The following is a 20776-nucleotide window of genomic DNA, read 5'->3' as shown; positions in this document are numbered from 1 at the left end:
TGTCACTGGCAATGATTTTCCTTTCTCCACACCATTGTCTGAAAGAGGCTGAACAATTGTTGCTCTTATACAGTGGTTGGGGTATCTTCTGCTAAGCCGGTATATGTGCATATGTTACAAGAGGTGCTGGGAGGGGTGATTGGTGTTGCCAAATAATTGGTGTGTTAATTTATGTTTCTTTTATTATGGATTGTTGTGGGTTTATATTTTCAATTGTTTCATTAATTTTGTTATATTTTTACTTGTTATATTCTGTTAATTTTCACTTTTGATTTGCTTTGGTTTCTTCACTTATTCACAAGCACTTCTTATTTTCACTCAAAGGCAACATTCTTCACAAACCCCAGACACTAATTAAGGACACACCCGTCTGATTCAACAACGCGTCCCACCTGAATTTCCTTTTCTTGTTTCTCTCTCCCTTCCTAGGATTGGTGGCACTGCAGATTCGGGCCCAGAGGCTGACATTGTGGAAGGGGGACCCCGTGCTGCCAAGCCTCCTAGAGATTCACCTATGGGTTCCTGCTTCTGATGTCCTTGACCCTTCTCTTATCTTGGACTTTCACCTGACTCCCTTTTTGCACATTTGCACTGTAATTCTGGGACTTTGACTCTGGAGGGTGGGGGGCAAGACAGGCTTAGTTTTTAGAATAGTTTTAGTGGGGATTGTTTTAGGACTAGTTTTAGTATTTTTAGTGCCTGTCTTTTAAACATTTTGTGTTTGTTTTCTTCAAGGATTGCTAGTGCAATCGCCTCTTATTAAGGGCGGTTTTAAGTATTTACTTTTTTATTGTTAGTAATAGGGCCTCTTGCCTGGTGGACTTCATGCCCTGTCTGGCACCCATGGTAATAAACTTGTTGTATTGTAACACTAAATCTTGACTCTGTGGTGTGTGCATTGGGATCTCGCTAAATCCTGTGTGGGGAGAGGGGGGAATAGTGAAACCCCCTCCTCACTGGAATAAAATAGGTGTGGCGTGGTCATGTGTCATCGTCACACATTTATTTATTTGTATAATTCTATTGAATTTACAGTTGGGCATTTCACCACTCCAGCAGGCATTATCTGAAAATCTAGAAGCTGATTAGCTGTTGGCACACAATCATTTTCCAATATATTTTTAAATATTGTTTGTATAATTGGGACACTTACTACACGCATTTAAAAGACAATCTTCACAAATTTACCAACAGTCTGTGTAAGTGTCAGTTTTAAGCACTTATTTTCAATCATTAACATTAACTTTCACATTTACTAGAAGTGATACATTTCTTCTTAAGGTAAGGAGCTGAAGACCATTAAGAATGCACAGCACTATTGCATAGTGTCCTGCCCTTCCAATCTGATTTACCTATTTAACAATAAATAACAAAATCTCGTCAGAGTTCATAGATATATATTGGCACAGGGAGCACAAACAAAAAACAAGAGGACATCCAAACCACTATTACTGAGAGATTAAAAATCACTAGCACATTAATCTGAATAATGGTTCCTCTTCTGAAACTGAACACACTACAATTATTAACTGTAAAGGTAACTGGCAAAGTATTTTATCCTACATTCTCCCCCAGACACACTAGATTCATTCAAGCCTTCCTTAGACTGAGTCTTAAATGGTGGCTGCGGTGCTGTGATTTCCTTTCCTTTGCATATTCATGATGTGTTTCTTATAAGTGCTGCAGTCAGTGTGTGTGTCTGTCACTCTCCCTCCTCAGTAGCTGCTGTGAAGACGGACTCTGTTAGAAGTGATGAAGATGCTGGGGCTCTTGTGCTGCCTTGCAGTCTGGCTGAGGTGTAAGTCTGCAGTGAATCCTCTACAGAACAGTGCATATTGGAACAACTGTATTGAGGTTTTGATAGAAATGGAAAAAAGTGACTTTATTCTATTGTAGTTTTTCATGCATTCTTATGATGATTAAATCTGTAAAATTACTTAGTGTCATATAGGATTAAAGCACTACTGTACTGCTCCTAAATTGTGTACCTATTTCTTTGATCTTGTTGTCCTGCAGGTGTTCAGTCTCAGGCAGTGACTCAGCCAGGCAGTCTCTCTGTCAGGATTGGACAGACAGCCACTCTCCACTGCAATGTTGGGGTGGATGAGAATGGATACATGTCCTGGTTCAAGCAGACACCAGGAGAGAAGCCTCAGTTTATTTTCAGATTTTATCACTCACACAGCGCACCCGACGCTTATGGCACTGGATTCTCCTCCAGCAGATTCACTGCAAAGGCAACAGACTCTCTGAACTATCAGCTGCTGATCAGCAGTGTAGAAAGCAGCGACACAGCTGTGTACCACTGCGCCAACTGGAGAGACAGCGGTGATCGTTTTGTATCACAGTGAAACAGAGCTGAACAAAAATCCTGGCGGTGCCGCTTTACTTAAGCTTCCTCTGACAGCAACAAAACAGAGAAAGAAACCGGGGGTGGCACCTACGCCACGCCGGTTCAAAAGTTTGAGCTAAACTATAGAATGATATAAACTATTCTAAAACCCCTTTAATCTGAGGGCAAAGAAAAACGGGCAATTAATTATACTAATAAAAAGCATTCCTAAAACCAGCCCAACTAAATACAACTATAAAAGACAATAACCTTAACTCAAGCTCTAAATCCCCAGTACCCCAATCGATATTGTCCACTGCAGATTCTCCTAGTCCTTCCTTGGCCGGGATACAGTCACGCACCTGTATTTTCTTCCTCCTAATCACGATCACTATCGGTAAACTCAAACCAGGGCGAATTCTCTGCATCCGCGGTGTCTACACCGCTCCAGCCGCTGCCTCCAGAAGGAGATGGGGAGGAGAGAGAAAAGGGAAGAATCAGAAGCACGGAAAACACCAGGAAGTTATCTTAAATTGCTTCAGCGCGCTGGATGAAAAATAATCTGTTATTCCACTTCCCTTTCTATCTTTCTTTGGTTGCGGTGTCTCTCCCACTGTTTTTAGTTTCCACTGACCGACAGTCGCCTATCTTCTGCAGAATCCCAAGTTCGCTGACCCACAGGTCTCGATCATACGGATCACAGTATCTTACAAGTCCTATAGGTGGGGGAAGCGTCGGGCAGCAAGGGCAGGTCCACAAAACGGCAGCTCCCCACAGTTTAGCACATATATTCTTAGCGAGAGTTTAAATTCCAGAAATGCACTTAGCTCCTCCCGGTCGGAAACCCTCACGACCACCGCAGCTTTTCACTTCTCCGCTGTGCTGCTTGCCGTGCTGCTTCAGCCCCGCTCCCCCGCCCCTGCGTCTCTCCAAGAAGGAAGAACAAAAGAGAACCTGTCCTTACTGCTCCACAGGCAGGCTTTTTAAAGTCCACTGCCTTTCTTTCAGAGAGGTGGAGAGGAAGGGAAAAGGTGCAAGAATTGGTGTTAAGGTACAATGCTTCAGTTGAAGCAACCCTTCGGGTCCCAGTGAATCAGGCACCCCAGTGAGCGCTTCCAGTAACAGATGAGGCCTTTCAACATGAGACACAGACACAATGTCTGTTTGTTTATCTTTGTTTATTGAAAGTTTCACACAGCCTTTTATACATCTACAAGCAATATTTCAAAGGAGGTTTCGGGGCAGTCCCGAACCTGAATGACATTCTCTTGGCATATGTCCCGGGGCAGTTCCGAGACATGGGAAGAAATAATTGATAAGGTATTCTTTATAACAGGGGAAAACAACATTTCATCCAGACAGGGAGGCACTGGTACCAAGGACACAGCACACATTGTACTGATAAAAACGTGATATATATATACACTCACCTAAAGGATTATTAGGAACACCATACTAATACTGTGTTTGACCCCCTTTCGCCTTCAGAACTGCCTTAATTCTACGTGGCATTGATTCAACAAGGTGCTGAAAGCATCCTTCAGAAATGTTGGCCCATATTGATAGGATAGCATCTTGCAGTTGATGGAGATTTGTGGGATGCACATCCAGGGCACGAAGCTCCCGTTCCACCACATCCCAAAGATGCTCTATTGGGTTGAGATCTGGTGACTGTGGGGGCCAGTTTAGTACAGTGAACTCATTGTCATGTTCAAGAAACCAATTTGAAATTATTCGACCTTTGTGACATGGTGCATTATCCTGCTGGAAGTAGCCATCAGAGGATGGGTACATGGTGGTCATAAAGGGATGGACATGGTCAGAAACAATGCTCAGGTAGGCCGTGGCATTTAAACGATGCCCAATTGGCACTAAGGGGCCTAAAGTGTGCCAAGAAAACATCCCCCACACCATTACACCACCACCACCAGCCTGCACAGTGGTAACAAGGCATGATGGATCCATGTTCTCATTCTGTTTACGCCAAATTCTGACTCTACCATCTGAATGTCTCAACAGAAATCGAGACTCATCAGACCAGGCAACATTTTTCCAGTCTTCAACTGTCCAATTTTGGTGAGCTTGTGCAAATTGTAGCCTCTTTTTCCTATTTGTAGTGGAGATGAGTGGTACCTGGAGGGGTCTTCTGCTGTTGTAGCCCATCCGCCTCAAGGTTGTACGTGTTGTGGCTTCACAAATGCTTTGCTGCATACCTCGGTTGTAACGAGTGGTTATTTCAGTTAAAGTTGCTCTTCTATCAGCTTGAATCAGTCGGCCCATTCTCCTCTGACCTCTAGCATCAACAAGGCATTTTCGCCCACAGGACTGCCGCATACTGGATGTTTTTCCCTTTTCACACCATTCTTTGTAAACCCTAGAAATGGTTGTGCGTGAAAATCCCAGTAACTGAGCAGATTGTGAAATACTCAGACCGGCCCGTCTGGCACCAACAACCATGCCACGCTCAAAATTGCTTAAATCACCTTTCTTTCCCATTCAGACATTCAGTTTGGAGATTGTCTTGACCAGGACCACACCCCTAAATGCATTGAAGCAACTGCCATGTGATTGGTTGGTTAGATAATTGCATTAATGAGAAATTGAACAGGTGTTCCTAATAATCCTTTAGGTGAGTGTATAATACACTAATTTTAAAACCACCTTTAATAAAAAAGGCAAATAAAACCCTACCTTAAATTTTATGAATGAAACAAAAAATGAACAAAGCTAAATTAAAATACTTTCATCCCCCACATTTCAGTAGCAGTTTTGAGAGAAAGTGCAACCATGCTTTTCGCCCACTCCAGCTGATCCAAAACTCTGCAGCTCATCTGATTTTCTCTCTGCCCCGATTCGAACATGCTAATCCACTGATTTTATTTTATTTGCATGTAAACCTATTTTTGGAATAGATGTTTGGGAATGTATATTTTTAATGTTTATTTTGTTGCCCCTATTTTCTAATGGTTGGGTCTAAGGGGAGGGGCTAAACCGAATACAGCATATTATTATTATTATTTTTCATTCTTGGCAGATGCCCTTATCCAGGGCGACTTACAACATGAGTGCAAAACAAAGTGCAAAAATACAGTTCAGTAAAGGCATCAATCATTACAAATTAAATTTACATAAAACATAGCAATTCAAAATATAATACATTTTACAACTTCCAATTTACAATTTACACAGGCAAGTACAGGAAGTGAGGTCCTACATCCTGGACAGTAAAAGCTAAGTGCTGTCAAGATGTAGGGTCACAGTCAAGGGCTACAGGAAAGGGAGCAAGGAGGAAACAAATCAAAAACACAAGAAGCATAATAAAACTCTGTGAAGTGCTATCTAATGGGGGTTAAAAGGACTAATATCATAAGCACTGTCTGAAAAGATGCGTCTTGAGTAAGCGCCGGAAGGCTGTTTTGACTTCGGTGGGAAGGTCGTTCCACCATTAAGGGGCCAGGGTGTGAATCGTGGGAAAGAGAGAGCATAAAAACGGATCAAAGGAGGTCAGTAGGAGAGAGCTGAGTTGGAGTTTAACAATTGCACAATTGTGATCCTATTTATTCCTTTTTAATTTTGTTATACCTGCAATTGTTTATACTGAGTGCTGCCAGTGACATCCACTTGTTTTTTTCCTGTATTTTTCCTGTTTGTCCTGAAAGACAATAAATGTCATTATTTTTGGACCCTTGCTATCCTTGGTCTTAATTGTCCGACACCTGGACTGCCACACAGTGCCTTTAAGTTTTTGAATGCCAGAATCAAGTACCTTTGGAATCTTGAATAATTTATTTTTTAATTTATGTTATTTTTAACAGTTTGTGTGTGACCGTGTCTCTCTCCACAACACCAACAGATATTCCTCAATATCAACATACATGCATGGTTTGATTTTAACTTAAGTTTCTCATTTAAAAACATCTTACACAGTCTACACATCTTATTTCCCACAGACGAAGACAACAATGATAATAAGCTCCTTAATTCCACCTATGTTTCTCTTGCAAGTCCAGTGCCACCAATTTGATATGTATAAATTCCAGTCCTGAATTCCCTATTACCCAAGAACAGAAAAAAAGTTGAGCCATTTCTATTCAAGTATCTCTCTCTGCACATTGTTTCCAGCACGATTTGATGTTGATGCACTGATGTATGTATGTATGTATGTATGTATGTACAGTGAAGGAAAAAAGTATTTGATCCCCTGCTGATTTTGTACGTTTGCCCACTGACAAAGAAATGATCAGTCTATAATTTTAATGGTAGGTGTATTTTAACAGTGAGAGACAGAATAACAACAAAAAAATCCAGAAAAACACATTTCAAAAAAGTTATAAATTGATTTGCATGTTAATGAGGGAAATAAGTATTTGATCCCCTATCAATCAGCAAGATTTCTGGCTCCCACGTGTCTTTTATACAGGTAACGAGCTGAGATTAGGAGCACTCTCTTAAAGGGAGTGCTCCTAATCTCAGCTTGTTACCTGTATAAAAGACACCTGTCCACAGAAGCAATCAATCAATCAGATTCCAAACTCTCCACCATGGCCAAGACCAAAGAGCTGTCCAAGGTTGTCAGGGACAAGATTGTAGACCTACACAAGGCTGGAATGGGCTACAAGACCATCGCCAAGCAGCTTGGTGAGAAGGTGACAACAGTTGGTGCGATTATTCGCAAATGGAAGAAACACAAAATAACTGTCAGTCTCCCTCGGTCTGGGGCTCCATGCAAGATCTCACATCGTGGAGTTTCAATGATCACGAGAACGGTGAGGAATCAGCCCAGAACTACATGGGAGGATCTTGTTAATGATCTCAAGGCAGCTGGAACCATAGTCACCAAGAAAACAATTGGTAACACACTACGCCATGAAGGACTGAAATCCTGCAGCACCCGCAAGGTCCCTCTGCTCAAGAAAGCACATGTACAGGCCCGTCTGAAGTTTGCCAACATCTGAATGATTCAGAGGAGAACTGGGTGAAAGTGTTGTGGTCAGATGAGACCAAAATTGAGCTCTTTGGCATCAACTCAACTCGCCGTGTTAGGAGGAGGAGGAATGACCCCAAGAACAACATCCCCACCATCAAACATGGAGATTATTATGCTTTGGGGGTGTTTTTCTGCTAAGGGGACAGGACAACTGCACCGCATCAAAGGGATGATGGACGGGACCATGTACCATCAAATCTTGGGTGAGAACCTCCTTCCCTCAGCCAGGGCATTGAAAATGGGTCGTGGATGGGTATTCCAGCATGACAATGACCCAAAACACACAGCCAAGGCAACAAAGGAGTGGCTCAAGAAGAAGCACATTAAGGTCCTGGAGTGGCCTAGCCAGTCTTCAGACCTTAATCCCATAGAAAATCTGTGGAGGGAGCTGAAGGTTCGAGTTGCCAAACGTCAGCCTCGAAACCTTAATGACTTGGAGAGGATCTGCAAAGAGGAGTGGGACAAAATCCCTCCTGAGATGTGTGCAAACCTGGTGGCCAACTACAAGAAACGTCTGACCTCTGTGATTGCCAACAAGGGTTTTGCCACCAAGTACTAAGTCGAAGGGGTCAAATACTTATTTCCCTCATTAACATGCAAATCAATTTATAACTTTTTTGAAATGCGTTTTTCTGGATTTTTTTGTTGTTATTCTGTCTCTCACTGTAAAAATACACCTACCATTAAAATTATAGACTGATAATTTCTTTGTCAGTGGGCAAACATACAAAATCAGCAGGGGATCAAATACTGTTTTCCCTTACTGTATGTAATCGTAAATGTATTTTGGATTCCACTTTTTATCCAAGGAAAGTACACATATTTTGTATATGTACATGTAACAGTAAAAAGTATCAAAACACACATATCACGTAGTGTAGAATGTTTCGACAAACAATGTCATAGTGCACCTGAGTGAAAATATGACAGTACAGCAATATACAGAAACCTTAACAAATGTGTATTATCATTACTGAAGCTCCTGAAGATTGTATCTGAAGGTGTATAGGTGAAGAAGGCAGCCCTGGGTCTCTATACACTTGCAATCCATGCAAGGTACAGGTCTTCTATGTGCTTAAATCAGAAAAATAGTACTGTTGTAACTCAGTTGCTCAGTTTCTGTATGAATTTAACTCGTCACAATCTGGATCAAACTCCCCAGCGATGTGGTTGAAGATGAAAACTTGGGAATATTTAAAAATAGACTGGATAGGATCCTTGGATCACTTAGTTACTAATGGACACCAAACGAGCATGATGGGCTGAATGGCCTCCTCTCGTTTGTAAACTTTCTTATGTTCTTATTTCACTTGTGCACCTACATTGAGTATATTTCCCATCAACATAATAAGAAAGATACCATGCAATACACCTACTATGTCAGCTGGTCACTTGATTTATTTTCAAGAAAGCCAATAACAATAAAATATCCCAATCGGTCCTGCACAGGCCTTCAGATTCCTAGATGTTTGTAGATTGTTTGACTTCATCTCAGCTTGTCCAACAACTGCTGTGATCTTGAGTCTGTCTAGCATTAGAGCCCCCCGAATCTCAGTTTCCCAGTGTGGAAGGTTTATGCTGAGGTTTTCACGCACTGTTTCTCTCTGTTTTGCTTACTGCTGAGCCTGCTAAGGTTTTTGTACGAGAGAAAATCACAGATAAATCACTGTGTGTATTCGGCCAAGGCACCAAACTGACAGTCCAAGGTAAGCAAATATTTTTCTCTTTTGTATTTTGCACTAAAATGTATTTTTTGACTTTGAGCAAAATGTTGTATCTAATCTTCCTTCGCTGTTATTAAAATCTGTTTCAATACTTCTCTCAAAACAAAATAACTTCTAGACAAGGGATTCTTACTGTTCTACTTTTTTAACAATATCTTTTTTTTAAGGTTGAATTGCTGGTGCATGAAACAAAAATATGTGAATTGATTTTCTAAATCCAGTATCTTTTTTCAGTGTTGTTTATTAATTTAATCTAATCCTGTTTAAAACAAAACAAAAATCTAAAACCTTTTCTGAATTGAAAATATGATGTTGCTAATTTGATTACTATGAGATTTCTTTAGTTTTATGTGTAATACTGTTTTATCTGTATTGTATACTTTGTAACACTGAAAAGGAATATTTCTATTGTATTGCTTAGGCTATATTCTGTGTGCATCAATATGCATTTTCTCCCTAAAAATATGAAATATGTGGATTTCTAGTGAATTCAGATTTAGTAAATCACTGGTGTTCTTTGATTTCTTAATGGTTGTAGTGTGGTGAAGCTTTAGAGATAAAACTTCTGTTTCATTTTAAGAGTTGCAGAACTGTACAAATTTTAAATACTCGAGTATCTCCTAATATGATCTACCTTCTACTATTTTACAATCCATCAATACAATCGATATTTATCCCTGTATCTCTCCTAGAGCTATGAAACACACACATACATAAATTAAATATTAAAATAAATCTTTTTTTTCTTGAATCTGTCCTCAGGTGACGCGGGGACCCTGCCTAAACCAACGGTGTCTATTCTCCCACCCAGCGCCGATGAACTAACCAAGGGCACTGCCACTCTGCTTTGCTTGGCGAACAGAATCTCAGTGCCTTTCGTGGACGTGTCCTGGATGGCCGATGGAAAGCAGGTGTCCACCGGTGTGGGGACGAGCGTTTCTTCCAAGGGCAGTGACGGCTTTTTCGGCGTGAGCAGCTTCCTGACGCTGCCGGTCACGGAGTGGAGCAGTGGGCCGAAGGTCTACTCTTGTGCCGTGCAGCAGACGGGCTGGCCTGACAAAGACACGGCTCAGATTCGGAAGTCTGACTGTGGAGTCTGACGACCTCTGTTTCCCCAATGAATAAAGTCAAAGTCTGCCACTTCTTTTCATTTTTAGCATTATTTTGAGTTGTTTTTGTAGCGCATGAATCTTCAATTAGTCAAGCCAGCTTTAGACCATTTCCAAAGTGGACAAATGTTACGATTTTTACAAATGTTATAAAAGATTGGATTATTATACATTTGCTTTATGTCTCTTTTGACTGTGCTCTTTCTGTGTATCTTTTTATTTCTTGATGCCATTCTAAGCAAATAAAATACACGTTGATGAATTTCTTTGTGATCTTCAATTTTTTCATTTGAGTTAAGTTATTTAATGGGGATACCAGCTGAATGCAAAATGACAAACTAGAAAATAAACATTTTAAACATGAAACCTTGAGACATTACATATGATGCTCATTGCATTTCTTGCACAAACAAATTATTATTAAGTTGTGTATGAACTAGGCAGTATAAACCACTATCAAATCATCTAAAACAACGTCTCATAATGATCACACTTTACAATAATGGGCACTTGATTAATGAATACCACATGAATACCTGATGCACTTCATCTGATTTATGCTGTTGATCACATGTAGGCCTATAGCAGGTTTAGGGTCAGCGTTAGGGATGGGGTTACAGACTAGGTTTTGTGTTAGCACTTATAAATGTGATCAACATCAGAACACAGTGTACATGATTGTGTGCATTCTTGTAAATTTGATCATATGCACTTATTAGCCTACACACTCACACAATTGCACAGTAGGCTAATCTATTATTATTATTATTATTATTATTATTATTATTATTATTATTATTATTATGCTGTTGTTGCAAAAGGAACTGGGTTATCTTCCATTTTCCATACACTAGCAGTTCAACAATAGAGTTAATGTCAAATAAATGTGTAACATTTGTATTAAACATTAATTAATTAATTAATACGTTTTATTGTTACTACTACAACTACTAATATGAATACAAAATAAGTTTATTGCTGCAGTGACGTATACTTCTAAAAATGCATGTTTTGGAAATGCATGTTTCAGAAATCTAACGTAGTCTTCCACGTATCCAAATGTCTAATTATTCAATCATTAAAGTATTAATTAAAGACTATAGGGAATCTTGAAGGAAATGCAGCAGATCACTTTAGTTACTGCAGAGGAGCACTGCATACACATGTGGTTTAAAATGCATTAATTTGTGTTAAGTGTTGAATTGGTTTGTACACACACTGTGCAAAAAGTGTAGCTTACTGAGTATTGATGAGTGGGGTTGGCTATCCATGTTTCAACCCGACTGCGAGCAAGGGCAATTTAGGTGCAGTAATTAATAAAGTCAAACCTATGTAAGTGAGGCCTATAACCTCTTCGACTATATTCATAAAGATGAGATTTGGAAATGGAGAACAAGTCAATGTGTACATAACAAAGTTTACAAACGAGAGGAGGACATCTGGCACATCGTGCTTGTTTGGTGTCCTTACTGTAGTTAGGACACCAAATAAGCACAATGTGCCGAATGGATCCTATGCAGTCTATTTTTGAATGTTCCCAAATTTTCAGCTTCAACCACATCGCTGGGGAGTTTGTTCAGATTGTGACAACTCCCTGTGTGAAGAAGTGTCTCCCGTTTTCTGTCTTGAATGCCTTGAAGCCCAATTTCCATTTGTGTCCCCAGGTGCGTGTGTCCCTGCTGATCTGGAAAAGCCCCTCTGGTTTCATGTGGTCAATGCCTTTCGTGATTTTGAAGACTTGAGTCAAGTCCCCACACTGTACGTTTACCTTTGAAATGTCTCTTGTAATTTCTCTAAAGACATTTTTATTTGTACTGTATCTAACTCTAGCTTTAAAAAAACAGGGCTGGTTTCTCAGACCCAGAAAAGCTTTATCTTTGGGCTGTCAAAAGTTATTTTATAGTTAGTTGTATGTTATTTAAGGTGGGGGGAAAACTAATCAATATCTGTGAACAAGCTCTTACTGTACGAATTCTTAAAGGAACGCCAATATGTAGGCTGTTAAACTCACACAAGTTCTGAGCACCGAATTGTACAATAGACTTGTTTGATCACAAACCTTTTCCTACAGCATATGTTAATACATTTTACAAAATACCCAGAACACACATTTTTAAAAAGCTGCAGAAGACACATGAGAATAAATGTTACATTTACTGTGGATTTGGCTATCCAGAAAAATCCTTTTGAATTACAATATGCTTTTCATTTAGGAGATTCACAACCACCACAAAAGACTAACCAATTTACACGAAGATATTCCATCAGAAATTAAAGAAAATGGTGAGCTTTGTAAATACAAGTCTGTGCAAGTAAATTTTAAAAAAAGAGTTCCCGATTTTTAAAACAACAAACAACTCAATGCATGTTTTATTTCCACCCAAATATATTTCCTGATGGACATATCAGCAAAAATTCAACTCCTTGCTAGTAAATTTGAAAACTGAAAAGGATTTGTTTTTTCAGTTCAGTATGTGCTTATGTATTTATTTTGGTTGTTTATTTTCCATTTCTCAATACAATGTATTGATTATATATAAGTTTATGCTTATGCTGTTCGTTACCAGTAACTGCAAATTCAAAGTCTAAGCGAAAGAGTGCATATAATAATTATAGATGCTATACTGAGATATTTAAATCTCTGTGCCTGAATGGGACGGCACCACTCTCTAAAATAGCATCCCTCTTTCCGTTTTTCTTTCTGCAGACACATCTGTGCATTTCTTTGTTCCTCTTTTGAGTGGTGGTGTGGGCTTTTGCGATTAAAATCAATAGAGGGTAGAATTATATTTCTTTACAGATTTTTTTTTCAATCTGTTCAAAAGAGGGTACTTCTTCCTTGACAAAATACACAATAAAACAAATACTCCATATAGAAGTAAACATCCTTTATGTGTGATGATGTGTGATTTCATCCAGGGGAATTTTGAGATCTAGGGTTAACTAAAAATTATGTTCTATTAGGCTTGGCAACAAATGTGTTTTATGAAAATGCTCTTCAAATACTTGTGTTCACCCCTATTCATCAAAACCAGATCCCCTAATAACTCAAATAATCAATCACTCTCCCTTCAACTCAATTCAGATCGATGTGTTCATGGTTTTCTGAAACCTGTCACCTTCAAAGGTGGGGAAGATCAGAAACAGGCGAATTGGACTGGATTGAATTGATAGAGCTGTGATTTAGAAGTGCTTGTCTTGATGAAGGGTGGGGAACCAAATCTTTAAAGTGTTTGAAGAGCATCTGACCTTAAGTATGCTTACTTATAGGCTATGGCTACAGACCGGGGTTTAACTTTATTTTTGTATTATCCATTTCTTAGCAGACACTCTTAGCCAGAGAGACTTTTTCACAAGAAACAGTTTCAAAGCATTAAAGTGCAGTAAATACATTTTGTGTGAAGTACAATAAGCATACATCCTAATACGAATAATCTAAAACAAGTGCCAAATGAAACAGACTCTGACCTCTGGTGTGTGCCAAGGGGAAGGTACAAAGTAGTTACAGTAAAATGATTAAAATTGCTTAAGATGCATAAACATTTTGGTTTAATTTGTTCATAAAATAAGAGTTCCAAGATGTCAAGGAGAGGTTGGCTGCAGTATTACAGGTGCAGTCTGAATAAGTGTGTCTTGAGTGGACGCTGGAAGGTGGTCAGGGACTGTGTGGTGCTGACCTTGGTGGGTAGGTCATTTGTCCACTTAGTTGAATAGAGTCCACCTCTGTGCCATTAAAGAGTCACATGATCTCAGATGAAATACACCTGTTTCTGACAGGCCCCAGAGTATGCCAGAGAACATATTCAAACAACCACATGATGAAGACCTTCAAGGAGAAGCTTTCAAAACATGTCAGAAAAAAAAAAAACAGGGAAAAGTACCAGTCAGTGTTGGGCTATAAAATGTGGCAGTGAGGGGGTATTGCATGCATTGCCGGGGCTCTATAAAGCAGGGCTCAGGAAAACAAGCAAATAATTTGTGCAAAATGGTGATTTATTATTTACAGTGTTCAAAAATACAGATAAAATGCAAAATAAGCAATTTTTTTAGTCTAAACTAAATGCATAGCATAGGTCCTCTCTAAACATATCTAATCATAAGCACAAGCACAACACACACCTGACAGCCAAGGCCAAACAGGAATCCAGGATCATAAACCAATTCAAAAACACAGCCCAGTCACCATAAACAATTCTTACTTTTCTCTCATATGTCACACACTCCACTCCCCAGCTCTCCTCCTTGCCTTGCCACCCCAGGAAGTACAACAATTGACTTACTGACTTATATCACTGAAAATAGAATGTATATGTATTTACACGAAAAATAAATGTATCGTTATCATTAAAAGACATTTCAACTTGTCATGTGAAACCCCATCCCCACCGTTATTGTGAAAATGGTGCTGTCAAAACACTTGGCCAGTCAGATGTGTGGAACACACATGATGTGCATTGTGCAGCTCATGAAAAGCGGGAACTGACTAGCAAGTCAAAATGCCTCACCAAAGGCAAACATCAGGGGCTCAAAAAAGAAAAGCCAGGGGACACAGAGGAAAAGTAAACTAAAGAAGCAGAGAGTCAATGGCCAAATTACTTGCCAAGCATGAAGCACCAGGTATGACAGGTGAAGCTGAACATGGCGAAAGTGAGGAGCGAGGTAGACTAGCAAATAAAACTTCAGCTTGCTGGCTTAACCTTTAAATAACGTTAGCACGGTCACTTAACTGGATAAGAAAAAAAACACTGCTTCACTGCCCATAAGTAGGGATGGGTTCCAAAACCCGGTATTAAACGGGCCCCAGTGCTAAATTATTAAAGGCCGTAGTATTGATAAGCTCCGACGTTACGGTTCTTATTAACGTTTCGGTGTAATTTATAATCACGCAGCTGCAGCCTCTCTGCTCTGTGTTGGGGCCGAGCTCCACACACACTAGGGTGACCAGATCCCAACAAACCAAATGTGGGACAAAGAGTATATTTGTGTGGGACACGTTACCAATGCTGAGAAGTAGTCTCAAATTTTGATATGACGTCTATCCAACTTAAAAAATAAACATCGCCATTTTTCTCGGCTACGTAGGCAGCAATGCCGGTGACAGGTCCACCTGGACATCAAACACAGCCCCGTGATGACAGCCTTCCCTCTTTCTCCACAGCCATTGGATAACATTATTTTATTGACATTTTAGATTTGGATTTGTTTCCAGTGAGATATTAAGAGTTTATATAGTGACTTTGCTCTGTTGTAAACATTACTGTTGCTCCTCTAGAAACAACGTTCTTTTAAAAAAATATATATTTTTAAAAGCAATTATTTAGTAATTGCTAATAATGAACTGATAAGAGTAATAGTATTGATAAAATCCTAACGATACCCATCCCTACTTATAAGGCAATTATATTGCAACCTGCTGGTATTACTAAATCTTGCAATTAGTGAATTGTTAGGCCTAAAAGTCAGCAAGAAAATAAATCAGACTCTTCCTATGATATCACCCTCTATCAGAGATGAGCATCCCCACCACGCAGAGCAGGTCCACTCAGGGAAGTAGGGGTTGCTGGTTTTTTTAGCCAAAAATAAATAAAATAAAAATAATTAAGAGTAAGACAATGTTCTTCATTCGAATATTAGTTTTTCATATCCAGGTTGGCAATGAGCACCACGGACGGCATACAAGCACTCCGCATAGCCAAAGTCTGTCGCACCACCCGCCCCCTCGTGGATGAGTTGTATCTCTTAAGAAAGGATTCACTAAACAGACTGTTTTTGTCCTGGCAATTTCCTTTTACAGCAAGATATAAACGAAACTCTAACCATTCACAAGCTCTCTGACATCTGATTGGTTACTTGCCTATAGGAGGCAGCACAAATATGATACGCCTGATTGGGTAATTTACTTCTTGAAGGCGGGACTAAGCACAGTTACAGTTCAGAGAGCTGGAATTCCAAATATGTTACTAAATCAGTCCTGCCTCCTAAAGGCAAGTAACCAATCAGATGTCAGAGAGTTTGTGACTGCTTAGAGTTATTTTAAACAAGTAAATCAAGAAAATATCAAATACTGCAGTTTGAGAATGTTATGCAAATAAATCAGCTGCAAGATCTTCATTGCAAAATCCTGGAATATTACTAAAATATAATGTTTTATATATTAAAATTTTGCATACCTACCTATCTAACATATTATTATTAACAACAATATAATTTTCTGATCGCACTACTTGGCATAATCTTACATTTGAATATGATTGTAAAAAAATAAGAAGTAATTCACAGTTCACAACACATCCCCAGTTCCCCACTAGATGTCGTCATTGCCATTCCTCACTTCTCACAGCTCCCTTCATTCTATCATTCAATCAACATTCATAAACACCTTGTGCACTTGCTCAATCACCCTCTGCTCCCATTTGCCCTGCACCTCCCAGCTTGGTTCTTTGCTTCCCTCTGCTCCACAGACAGACACCTCACTGAGTCTCAGTCTTCACAAAATTTTGTCAGCATCCACTACAATTCCAAGCAGCCACACGCCGTCATGGTTGCCTCTCAGGGGAGGACCGCAGAGCTTAGGAGTAAGGACCCAGGTGCAGCGTTTGTACACTGAGCAGACAGGAACCAAGGAGAAACCAAGGACGTGGTTGAAGTCACAGGCTATGGTCAAAATCCAGGTGGTCAAGAGAGAGACAGGACTAGGACAAGGAGTGAGAGAGAGAGACAAAGACAGGACTGAGAGCGAAAGAGGGAGGACTGGGAGTGAGAGACAGAGATACAGGACAGAGAGAGAGAGAGAGACAGACAGAAGGAACCAGGCTTGGTGACGCAGGTGGAGCTGACGACACTTTGCCCAGAGTGAGGACAGTGAGGGGTTTATAAAGGGGAGCAGAAACTAGAAAGGCAGGTGAAGGACCAATAAGAACAGAGGATAGGAACAGAAGTGCACAAGGGTGTGGAGGAATGTTAAATTGACAGTGAAAAAGGAAAGCAGTGAAGGGAGCAGGAAAAGGCAAGGGAACATTGGTGGCCTCTAGTGGGGAAAGAGGGTCAGGGCTAGGGAACTGTGACAGTACCCCCACCTCCACGCTCGGCGCAGCCGAACGGGGCCGGACACGGCGGGGACAGCCATGGGGCCGAGGAGCAGGTGCAAAGGTAGTGGCGATACGGAAGTCAAGAAGGAGGGAAAGGTCAGGATTTCCGGAGGGCGGCCACAAGGCAAGGTCGGGAGGCCTGGGTGGTGGCTCCAGGAGGGGAGCGGGGTCCGGTGGCCTGGGAGGTGGCCACAAGACAGTCAGGAGATCTGAAAGATGGCCACGGGGTAGGATTGGGGTCTGGAAGTCTTGGAGGCAGCCACAGGACAGGAACGGTTTCAGGTGGTCTGGGAGATGGCTTCAGGACAGGAACGGGTTCAGGAGATCTGGGAGGCAGCCACAGGTCAAGGACAGGGTCTGGAGGTCTGAAAGACAACCGCAGGACAGAGGCAGGATCCGAAGGGCCGGGAGGCGGCCTCCGGACAGATGCAGGGTCCGGAGAACTGGGAGGCGACCTCCGGACAGAGGCAGGGTCCGGGTCGGGCGGAGGAGGTGCTGGAGGCGGAACCGTCAGAGGTGGAGTCCTTTGAGGCTCAGGAGACGGAGCCGAGGAGGCCTAAGGAACCGGGGCCTGGGAAGGCAAAGCCATGGAAGCTTTAGGAGACTCCGAGAGCGGCGCCTAGGGAGGCGAAGCCAACGGAGCTTTGGGAAGCGGAGCCGTCGGAGGCGGAGTCCTGGAAGGCTCAGGAGGTGGAGACGGGGAAACTGTGGAAGGTGGCACTGCGGAGGCCTCGGGAGGCGGCGCCGTGAAAGCCGCAGGAGGCTGAGCTGTAGAAGCCTCGGAAGTCTCGGGAGGTGGCACCTTGGAAGGCAGCAGCGGAACCACGGGTGTCGGCGCCGAAGGAGGCAGAGCTGTAGAAATCTGCAGCGGGTGCGGAAAGCAGAGCAGCAGGAACCGGGGAAGGCTCCATTATTTGTGAGGCTGGCGCAGGTACTGGTTCGCAGAGCATGAGAGGTATAAGTACTGGCTGGACGGCGGCTGGATCGGGACCGGGATTGGGACCTCTGGTTCGGCAGCGTCGGCCGGGATCGGTACCGGGACCTCTGGTTCAACAGCGGCGGCTGGGATCGGGACCTCTGGTTCGGGGGCGGCAACCGGGATCAGGACCTCTGGTTCAGCGGCGTCGGCCGGGATCGGGACCGGGACCTCTGGTTCGGCGGCATCGGCCGGGATCGGGACCTCTGTTTCGGCGGCGGCCGCCGGGCATCAGGATTGGGACCTCTGGTTCGGCGGCGGAGGCCGGTATCGGGACCGGGATTGGGACCTCTGGTTCGGCGGCGGCGGCGGCCGGGATTGGGACCGGGATTGGGACCTCTGGTTCGGCGGCGGCGGCCAGGATCAGGATCGGGAACTCTGGTTCGGTGGCGGCGGCCGGGATCGGGACCGGCCCGTGTGGTCCGCTGCGCACGCTGACCCCTCTTGAACCTGGAGCGCAGTGGGGAGCTGAAGAGACTCCACAGCTCTCTGGATGACTGCCCAGAACTCCCTGTCCTGTCCCGTCCCGTGGGAGGAGGAGGGGCATCCACGCTCAACGGAGGAGGAGGGGTGGGAGAGACCAGCTCCTCCTACATGAGCTCTGCCTCGAGCTCTGAGTCCTCGTGAGCATAGCGGGACCTAAAACCGAGGCACGCACGCATGGACCGGGAGGGCTAGCAGTGCTCGTTCTCGGCGAACCGAGAGAGCGAGATCTCCTACAGCCGCAGCTGCGGGCTGTAGTGCGGGCGCAAGCTGGCGGAGGAGCACCTCACGCGGGCAAGATCTCTTACGACACACCACGGCTCTGGCCGGGCAGCCGGGCCGTGGATTTTACTGCCGCTGCTAGCGCTCCTGCTGTGGAGGAAAAAGCCCTGTGCACAAAAAACCAACACAGCAAGCAGTCGGAAAATATATATAGCACTATAAAAACACGACTATTATTTTTAAAAGGCTCTTCTTGTGAACGAAACTGAAACCGAAAGCGCAGCCGGACCTCCGGTGCGCGGACGGCACAGAATCGGGATTAGCTATCAATAATAACTAAACACACACAAGACAGAGACGATGTGCAGCGAAAACGGTGGTGAACAACACTATGAAGTGAGCCAGCCAGCCGAAATATGCAGTTTGAATGTTTATTACAAACACAGACACAGAGAACTTACGTTCACGAGTCCGGCGAAGAGGCAAAAGAGGACGAACCTGCGCAGACGTCACGTTTTATAGAACAGGAAGTGGGAAGGGACGTGTTCTGCGTGACGAGTGCAGGGATCAATTGCAGCTTTGATAGAGTGACGTTTCGATCGGGTTCCCGCAGAAGTGTGCAGAAACCCTCCCCCCTCCCCCTTGGGCAATGCTTCTGACTTGAAAGATAACTACAGTTACTGTTAATTACCAGGGAAAAGTGTGTCACTTCAAAATACAATACACTTCGAAAGGTATACATTGAATTACAATATTTATATGGTGAATAACATGATACACATTGTAATTACATTTAATTGTGTGTGTATCTTTCGTAGAGGAATATGCTTCAATGTGCATTACATATTGACACGGGCAGCAGCAGTGTGTGTAGTGGTCAGGGCTCTGGACTGCAGTGCGGAGGGTTGTGGGCTCAATCCCATGTGGGGGGCACTGCTGTTTTACAATTGAGTGAAGCACTGTACCTATATTGCTCAAGTGAAAACCTAGCTGTGTAAATGGGTAACTGAAAGTATAAAACAATAGGATATAGTGTAAATTGGGATGAGAGTGTTTGCTAAGAAATTGTTCCGAATTAAAGTGAACACAGGTTTAAGTTACAAGGTTTATATTAAAATGGGGTTAAACAAGTTTTCATTGAGAGGTGACATACTTTTACATAATCTGGGGACATCTGAAACTAAGTGGAAATCAATATAGTTCATATCACTAATTAAACATGATAGTAATCATGTAATTAAATGTATTCACTGCATTAAGTATACTGTATTTATAGTGTACCTATACCAATTTTTTTTTAAATCATACCATAATTAAGTGTAATGTCATGTTGTATGTATATGATTTAAACATTACTTACATGCATACACCATGTATGTAATGTAATTACAGTGTAAGTACAGTGTAGTTAATGTACCTGTATTTTTAAGTATATTGTTTTGCAAAAACAGTTATTTATGTTATTGAATCACAGCAAGGAGACACATGATACACATTTATATACAAACCTGCTGACATGGCTTCATAATTACTGGGGGTAACACTTTACATATAGAGTAAATCTATAGATGTTAACAGAAGCAATCTATATAGCATCAATAGATGTTTAATAACATATTACAACCCATAATCTATTATTATAGTTATGGGTTAATAGATTTTTCAGGAAGCAAAACGCAGTGCAGTAAAAACCAAGACAACTGGAGTCAAGATGTTATAATCATTGAACAACAGTTTTTGATGTTCATGTACCACTTCCCTCAGGGCACAAATATAATATGAACATTCTTCTGACATATTAAGGATACTATAGTAGGGGTTAATAGCTAAAACTATATACATTTCTTATGTAAAT

At 42.0% G+C, this 20776-nt stretch overlaps 1 protein-coding gene across 1 annotated transcript; it reads left to right on the top strand.

The window, feature by feature from the left end:
* Positions 1-1694: 1694 nt before the first annotated feature.
* On the top strand, positions 1695-10414 carry LOC136718333 (immunoglobulin lambda-1 light chain). The gene is made up of 4 exons (XM_066696030.1): positions 1695-1798; positions 2017-2343; positions 8996-9025; positions 9806-10414. The coding sequence occupies exons 1-4, from the start codon at positions 1753-1755 to the stop codon at positions 10141-10143; spliced, it is 741 nt and encodes a 246-aa protein (XP_066552127.1). The 5' UTR covers positions 1695-1752; the 3' UTR covers positions 10144-10414.
* The last annotated feature ends 10362 nt before the right edge of the window (positions 10415-20776 follow it).

The sequence above is a fragment of the Amia ocellicauda genome, chromosome 22 (assembly GCF_036373705.1).
Source record: "Amia ocellicauda isolate fAmiCal2 chromosome 22, fAmiCal2.hap1, whole genome shotgun sequence".
NCBI lineage: Eukaryota > Metazoa > Chordata > Actinopteri > Amiiformes > Amiidae > Amia > Amia ocellicauda.
This window is presented reverse-complemented; position numbering and strand designations above follow the sequence as displayed.